Source organism: Aphelocoma coerulescens, chromosome 15 (genome assembly GCF_041296385.1).
Source record: "Aphelocoma coerulescens isolate FSJ_1873_10779 chromosome 15, UR_Acoe_1.0, whole genome shotgun sequence".
NCBI lineage: Eukaryota > Metazoa > Chordata > Aves > Passeriformes > Corvidae > Aphelocoma > Aphelocoma coerulescens.
Window position 1 is genome coordinate 12,116,522 of NC_091029.1, and position 7,997 is coordinate 12,124,518.

The 7,997-nt window shown below is 56.9% G+C and overlaps 2 protein-coding genes across 4 annotated transcripts in view; both read left to right on the plus strand.

Annotated features, from left to right (window-relative positions):
- The window catches only part of AIFM3 (AIF family member 3), a 46,185-nt gene extending 42,684 nt beyond the window's left edge, over positions 1 to 3,501 (plus strand). For 2 of the 3 annotated variants that reach the window (XM_069031087.1, XM_069031088.1), the window contains exon 19: positions 1,330 to 3,501. In XM_069031087.1, coding sequence (XP_068887188.1) covers positions 1,330 to 1,369 — 40 coding nt within the window. In that variant the 3' untranslated portion in view covers positions 1,370 to 3,501. Of the gene's footprint in view, positions 1 to 797; positions 819 to 1,329 lie in introns of all 3 variants that reach the window. The other variant, XM_069031089.1, reaches the window with a different exon arrangement.
- A 2,436-nt stretch (positions 3,502 to 5,937) lies between these two features.
- On the plus strand, positions 5,938 to 7,629 carry LOC138119460 (transmembrane protein 17B-like). Its single transcript, XM_069031351.1, has 4 exons — positions 5,938 to 6,055; positions 6,344 to 6,447; positions 6,830 to 6,943; positions 7,348 to 7,629. Exons 1-4 carry the CDS (start codon positions 5,938 to 5,940, stop codon positions 7,627 to 7,629), a joined length of 618 nt encoding a protein of 205 aa, XP_068887452.1.
- Positions 7,630 to 7,997: the final 368 nt, after the last annotated feature.

Below are 7,997 nucleotides of genomic sequence, written 5' to 3' on the forward strand. Positions count from 1 at the left end.
TGGTGGTGCCAGGATGTCGGCCTGTGGTGTCTCAGCCTCCAGTTCCTTGGAGCAGAGCTCACAGGCAAAGGGCAGTTTTCTCCCTTTGCTTCATTCTTAAGGCCGTGCAGAGGAAAGAGCATAGATTAGTGCTGAGGGTGGGTGCTGGAAAGCAAATGCCAGGGAGGTGATAACAGCTGGGAAGAAGCCTTTCGAGTGGGAATCAGAACTGCTGAGGGAATGTGGGTCCCTGTCCCATGGGTGTTTCCACATCTGGAATAAAAGCAGATCTTTTCAAAAGCTCAGGGAGAGGAGCACTCCCAACCCCCAGGCAGCTCTGAGCCAGCTCAGACTCCCTGGGCACCCCTGGGATGGGGAGCATGTCGTGGGCCCACCCAGCTGAGACAGGTTTCATAAAATGACAGAATAGTTTGGGTTGGAAGGGACCTTAAAGCCCAACCAGTTCCACCCCCTGCCATGGTCAGGGACACCTTCCACTAGCCCAGGTTGCCCCAAGCCCTGTCCAGTCTTGCCTTGGACACTTCCAGGGATCCAGGGGCAGCCACAGATTCCCTGGGCACCCTGTGCCAGGGCCTCCCCACCCTCAAAGGGAAGAATTTCTTATGCCATTACCCCAGTACATCAGGAAATGGTTGCTGGTGTCCCACTTTGTGGCTGGGAGGGAGGTGGTATCTTGTGGGCATCTCAGCAGCGGGGAGGAGCTGCTGGCCCTGTGGTGGGGCTCGGGGACTGGAGGAAGCCAGATTAAACCTGAATGTCTTTTCTCTCTCTGTCTCCTGCTGCTTTCACAACCTTAGGCTGTTTGTCCGTCATGGCAAGTATGTTCATTTTGGGGTCCTGAGTGTGCTGGGTGTGAGGGGCTGGTAGGAGGGACAGCTGGCCTCCTGACTGGGCCATGTCCCTAATTCCCATGTGGGGACACTGGTTACATGGAGGGTGTCCTTGTTTTGCATCCCCCTCGCATGGGGGGTAATGCTGGGTGGTAGGGCTGGGACTGCCAGGAGCCACATCAGGCACAGATCCATGGGGAATGGGCAGCTGCCTGTTGGCTGGGACCTTGCTTGGCTGGGGGTTTGGTGGTTTTCCATGAATTTTCAGCTGAAGGGCTGCTTTTAAGTATAAATAAAATGTTTGAGGTTAGTTTTACATAGAAGTGAGGATCTGCAGATGACTTTTTGGACAGTTTAGTGACAGGTGAGTGAGGGCAGAGGAGGGAGCAGGGTGTTGGGATGAACACCAAGTACTGGACTAGCACTGAGGCACACCAAGAGCATTTCCCTGGGCATGTTGAGAAACCCCTCACAGTGCTGTGGTTTTTCTCTCTTTTAGAACTGGAGACATGTCCTGGCTAACAGGAAAAGGCTCCTAACGCCGCTGATGGCTGAGCCCTCCTGATGCTGCACTCGCCATGGGGAGATGGGATGGCATCTCCACGGTCTGGTGGGAACCCCATGGCTCAGCCATTTTCCTTTGAGACCTGGATGAACCCACGCCTGGCGTTGTGCACTGACCTTCCCAGGAGGATCTCCCACCGCTCCTCTGCCCCTGTGCCTGCTAGGCTGGGGCTCTGCTGTTGCAATTGCTGTGGAATGCTGGAAAAGCAGCCCCCAGAGCATGGGGTTTGGCACTGGTAGCAGGCACAGGTGCCATGTGGCTCCAGATGCTGCCATCGGGCTGAGGGTCCCCAGGCGGGTCTGCCCCATGCATGCCCCTCACCCCAGCAGCACGAGTGCCTTTCGTTGCTCCTGTGCTTTCATGCATGATGCTCCTTTCCAATTTCTCTTCACTCCCAGCGGAGCTCCAATGTGCATCCCTGCAGAGCCTGACATCTGCTCCCTCCCTGCATGGCTGCAGCGTTTGCCACAGCTCTCCCTGTGCCCACCCACCCCAGGGGGCATCTGAGCGGGCCAGGAGATGGGGTCACACTGGGTGATCTCTGTGCAGCTGGTGCTTGTGTTGTCCAGGCTGGTCCTGTGCAGGCCCCCAACAGAGGTGGGTCCCTGACCATGCTGAGGGCTCTGGAGCTCATTGGTCCCCATCCCAGCATCTCCTGTCCTGGAGCAGCCAAGAGGCATTCCCTTGTCTCTGGGGGTTCAGTTTGGGCTGGGGGACTGCCAGTTCTTGGTCTGTTCCTGGGGTAGCAGGGGTACCTGAAAGCTGTGATGGCTCAGCTGCAGCCCTGGGCTGGGTGGCCACCCTTCCAGCCAGCCTTGGGATATCTCTCCTCAATACTATCATGGGATCACTGATGCTGCTGAGGTGTTATTCGAGGAAAAGTAGCTGGAGGAACATTTCTGACTGTCCATCCTCTGTCACTTGTCTGGCATAGTGACAAGGCTGCATTTCTCAGCCCACCATGCCACTGCTCTGCTGTCCTGTTCCCTGCCCCATGCTGAAGAAGAGCTGTGTCTCCAGCTCAGGAGTGGACCTGGCCAGCCACAGCCCCCTGCCATCAGCCCAGCAGAGTGGGGGTTGAGGGTCCCCCTTGGAGAGACTCCAGTGCTTTGTTCTGGGGGTGACTCCTTCCCCAGCAGTCAGTGTTTTACCCTGAGTCCAAAACAAGAGGATTTATATTTTTAATTTGATTCACCCCCTATGAATTAAAGCAACACTATTCTTGGGATCTGAGTAATTTCTGATTCCTTCCAAGACCTTGGGTGGCCTATGCAGGTTGGCCAGGTTGTTCAAGCACCTCCTCTCTGGAGACTTCCCATCTGTGTCCAGCTCACCTGTATTTATTTCCACTCTTTCAGCTCTCACCTGGGTAGAAGTGCACCAGTGTCTATCACATCTCTGGTTTCACTGCAAAGCTTTTCCCAGGTGGAATGACCAGGAGGGACAGTAGGAGGATGCACACACTCCAGCACATAGTGATGAACAGGGACCACTGCGTGTCTACTGGATCCAAAAAATGATGGGAACTTCCAAGTCTCATCTCAGGTTCCAAAAGACAAATGTCAGTGTTTCTGTCCCTCTGAGGTCCTCCTCTGAGGGCAGGGGTGGCTGGGGCTGCTCAGCTCCCAGTGCCCCAGACAGGGCTCTTCCAGAGTGGCCTGGGGCCATGGGCACTACCCAGGTGGAGGCAGCTGCCTCAGCTCTTCCCACTACCCACAAAGATCTGGCTTTTTATCCCATGTCCTGCTGGTGAGATAGTTGGACTCGGCTTTGGCAGCTCCCCAGGAGACCCAGCTGGAGTGCCAGGGGACTCTGGGGCACCACAAGGTGATATTCCCTGGAGCTCTGTGTTTTCCCCAAGCTCTCTGACTCCATGCTGGGTGAGACTGGCAGCTCCCCCAGCACAACTTGGCTACACTGGGGACACACTGGCAGAGTGCTTTGTTTTTCAGGAAGATGCTTTTTGACCTCCTTTGCCTCTGATGGTGCCTCATCCAGTACTGGGCATGAGCTGCATAAAATGGGTATCGCCCCCATGTGCACAGGGCTGAAGACCATTCGGGGCCGAGGAAGGACTTTCTGCCCCAGTTTACAGCTGCAGTGGGGGTAACAAGTCCCATTCCCTGCTTTTTACAGAGGAATTGTTTTAACCAGGGCTGGTAATATCACCTGTGACACAAGAAATTCCAGTCACGACTAGCTTTCCTTGGGACATGTGCCAGGTCATGGGGTGGGGCTGCTGGCTCAGATGGGTATTGCTCCTCTGCACAGGTGTGGGGTGGTGTTAAACCTGGGACCCCTCATCCAGTGCCTTGGCAAATGCTTCTTGGTGGTGAATCTGTCCAGGCACATGCTCAAGGCTGGGTTGTGTTCTCTGTCATGTCTCCCAGGCACATCTTGCAACCTCTCGTGCCAGGAGAGAAAGTTTCCATCTCTTCTTAAGAAACTGCCTGTTCCCACGAGGAATGAGAGCCCAGCTGTGGCACATGCAGTGACCCGCAGCTGCAGTGCCCCATCTCAGTTATCTTCACCAGACTGCCCAGTTATCATCTTGGTTGCTCACCTTGCAGACTTGATGCCCCCAGATCCTGAGCTCTCCACCAGCTCCTGCTCCTCAGATTCTGGGCTGTGCCTGTCACCCTGCCCATGTCTCGCCTGTGTGCTGGCAGGACCTGGGGGACAGCTGGGGCTTTGCCTCTGCCCCACTCAGGTGAGACCCCACTTGGAGAACTGCACCTAGCTCCAGGGTCCCAGCACAGGAAGCACCTGGAGCTGCTGGAGCAAGTCCAGAGGAGGCCACAGAGATGCTCCAAGGGCTGGAGCCCCTCTGCTCTGGAGCCAGGCTGGGAGAGCTGGGGGTGCTCACCTGGAGAGGAGAAGGCTCCAGGGAGAGCTCAGAGCCCCTTCCAGGGCCTAAAGGGGCTCCAGGAGAGCTGGAGAGGGACTGGGGACAAGGGATGGAGGGACAGGACAAGGGCAGGTTAGGACATTGGGAAGAAGATGGGATATAGTGAAGAAATTCTTCCCTGGGAGGGTGGCGTGGCCCTGGCACAGGGTGCCCAGAGAAGCTGTGGCTGCCCCTGGATCCCTGGAAGTGTCCAAGGCCAGGTTGGACGGGGCTTGGAGCAACCTGGGCTAGTGGAAGGTGTCCCTGCCCATGGCAGGGGGTGAAATGAGCTTTAAGGTCCTTTCCAACCCAAACCACTCTGTGATTCTGTGATCCTACAACTTCAGCCAGTCAGGTGTTAGTCTAACCCTGCTTTCAGCCCGAGATAGTTTGGTTTTGGCAGCATATGGCAATGAGCTCTGCAATTTCATTTTAGCTTTATCAAGGAAAAGAATAATCTCTTTCTTTGGTTTCTTGTGTTCCTTGACAATTCCTGGCCCTTAAGGATCCCATTTATAGCACCTGCTCCCACTATTTGAGGCAGCTTCTCTGATGCACCTTATGGGGTGAGTTAGAGGCTGAAGATCATGAGGTGAGACCAGATCTGTTCTACTCAACGTCAGTGTGACTGACACTTACATACCATGTCCAGGGCAGGGAACGGAGCTGGGAAGGGGCTGGAGCCCCAGGAGTGGCTGAGGGAGCTGGGAAAGGGGCTCAGCCTGGAGCAAAGGAGGCTCAGGGGGGACCTTGTGGCTCTGCACAAGTCCCTGACAGGAGGGGGCAGCCGGGGGGGTCAGGCTCTGCTCGCAGGGAACAGGGACAGGAGGAGAGGGAACGGCCTCAGGCTGGGCCAGGGGAGGTTCCGGTTGGATATTAGGGAATATTTCTTCATTGAAAGGTTTGTCCAGCTCTTACACAGACTGCCCAGAGCAGTGGTGGAGTCCCTATCCCTGGAGGTGTTCAAGAAATGTGTAGATGTGGCATCTGGGGACATGGTTTAGTGGTGGCCCTAGCAGGTGCTGAGTTAATGATTTTACCTGATGATCTTAGAGGGTTTTTCCCACCTTAATAATTCTGATTTTAAACTTGAAGTTCCTGAAGGATCATCCCCTTTTCCTGTCATTCACCTCTGGCTCAACCACCCCCTCACACATCATACCTCACTGCCCTCCCCAGCACTCCTGAGCCTGGATGGGGCTTGGGGAACTCACAGTGATGGGTAAATGCTCCATGAGCCTAGAGGCCTTGAAGAAGCATTTCAGATGAAGAGCACCATCCTCTCATGAGGCATCCTCATCTGTCAGGGGTCTTTGAGCCGTATTTGTGTTGATAGAGCCGGCTGGGAGAGGGTGCAGTTGCTGCAAGTCACAGTGACAGGTATAACCTGCTGTCACCCCCTAAAGATGCTGCAGAGGGGAGATACTCTGACTTGTGACTTCCTTGCAACTCCTCCTTGTGATTCCTGCACAGGCTTGGTGTTCCAAGGTGGGAATTCTCCTTCCTCAGATCCCCTTTCCAGCTCAGCAATCCTGTCCCCAGGGAGCCAATAGCCGAGTGGCCCTGCGCATTAGCCTGGCCTGTCATCCCATTGATTCCCTTCTGGCTAATCCCAGCTGAGCTGGGCTGGGGCGAGCAGGGCTCGGCTGCCATCCATGGCTGTGCCCACCCCGCTGCCCCCCAGCCTGCGCCGGAGCCTGGTGGCCTTCAGTGGCTCCCTCTTCATCAACAACAAGACATGGGATAGCGGCACTGCCCACACCTATCAGCCAGGTATGGGCAGGGGGCTCTGCGGAGGGGGCTTGGGGACAGGGGCTGTCCATCACTGTGACCCTGCTCAGCACATCACCAAAGCACCTGGGTGCCTCTGAGCCAGGAGCACCCAAAGGGTCCCTGAATCCACCCACCAAGGAGGGGAGCAAAAATAACATTTGCTGCAATCAGCTGTTTGTGGGACCCAGGGGCTGTTGCTCCCCTCCACAAGCTATGAGGGGGGTCCCTCTGGGCAGGGGGACTCTGGAGCTGGTGAGAAGCCTGCCCATCCCTGCCCATCCTGCCTAGCTCATGAGGTGCTGTCCAGCCTGCCCCTCCAGGTGATGCTCTACTTCAATGTCTACTACTTCCCAGTCTGGTGCCTGGCTGAGGGGATTATGCTGCACCTGAAGGTACCATCCTATGGGGCACATGGCAGTGGGGGGAGCTGCTCCTGCCAAGTCTCCCTGGGCTTGGGTGGGGGACAAAGTAGGCAGGGGACAGAGGAGCCTCTTGAGAATTAATGGATCCCCAAAATGCCCTGACCCCCATGAGACAAGACTGCTCATTTCTGTCTGCCAGAGACGGAAATCATGAACTTTCCAGGCAGGAACAGTTAAACCAGGGGGGAAGAGTAGGCAGAGCTGGGCACCAGCATGCTGAGAGCTGGCAGAGCATGGGCAGCTGGGTATGGGGAGGAGGGCACAGGGAGCTGGGCATGGAGAGCAGGGAATGGTGCACAGGGAGAGGGAAACTGGACAGCTGGACTGGGACAAGGCTGTGCCCCCATTACAGTACCACCTGCTGCCTTGGCACTACCAGCTCCTGCTGGTCACAGCCTTCCTCATCCTCTCACTGGCTGAGGGCTCCCGCCTCTACCTGGGCTACCTGGGGAACCTCCAGGAGAAGGTAAGTACTGCCTGCCCTGGCCATGAAGCCCCCTGTGCTCAGTGAGGATCAGCCCAGCTGGGAGAGCTGGATGTCCCCTCACTTGGGACCCAAGTGCCCATCACTGTCCTTCCTCTGGAGTTCTGCCTGGAGCTGTCCTAGAAGAGAATCGTGGGTGCAGGCAGGATCTGGAGAGAGGGAATGAAGGGGACCCACTTGCCCTCCTGCTGTATCCCTCCCATGTAACCCTTCAGCACTGGGGGGATTTGACAGCATCTGGCCACAGCTCTGTGTGGCAGGGACATCCCCAGTCCCCAGGTGCCAAGGCCAGCAGTGGCTGATGCAGGGAGCTCCAGGAGCACAGGAGGGTCCCCCCAGCCCACCGCTACCTCCTTGCCCTATCTCAGCAGGTTCTGCTCCTGCAGGTGCCCGAGCTGGCTGGGTTCCTGCTCCTCTCCTTCCTGATCCAGCTGCCCCTTCTGCTCTTCCTGCTGACGGATAGCCAGGTCATCCACCTGCCGCTGGAGGTGCCCATGCACAGCTTGTTCCTAGCCTTCCTCCTCATCGAGATCGTGGCTGCCTTCCTGGCGCTGAGGACCATGACCAAGCAGCTGGCAGCACAGTTCTATCTGCGGCAGTTCCAGGAGGGTGGAAGGGGCCGGCTGGAGCTGGGGGGCACAGGGGGACAGGCAGCTGAGATGGGGTGATGCTGCAGGACCCCTCCACTCCACACAGCTGGTCCTGGCTGGGAGCATTAAACGGTGCTTGAACCCACAGACACTGTTTTTGAGCCTTGTGGAGCCTCCAGAGCAGCACGCAGGCACAGCTCAGCTGATCCCTGCCCTGCACCAGCCAACACACCCTGGGAAAAGTGGGAGTGACGGGTCAGCCCCGCTGAAACGTTCTGGCTCACCCCAGGGCTGTGCCTGTCCTCACTGAGCATCAGCCCTGGCAAGAGGCAGGAACCAGGGTGCAGGAACCACTGCACACCCCTAGGAAGTACCAGCCCAGGGCTGGAACCTTAAGCTCAGCTCCTGAGCTTCCCAGGGAGGTTCTGAGAATCCAGCTGGCCCAC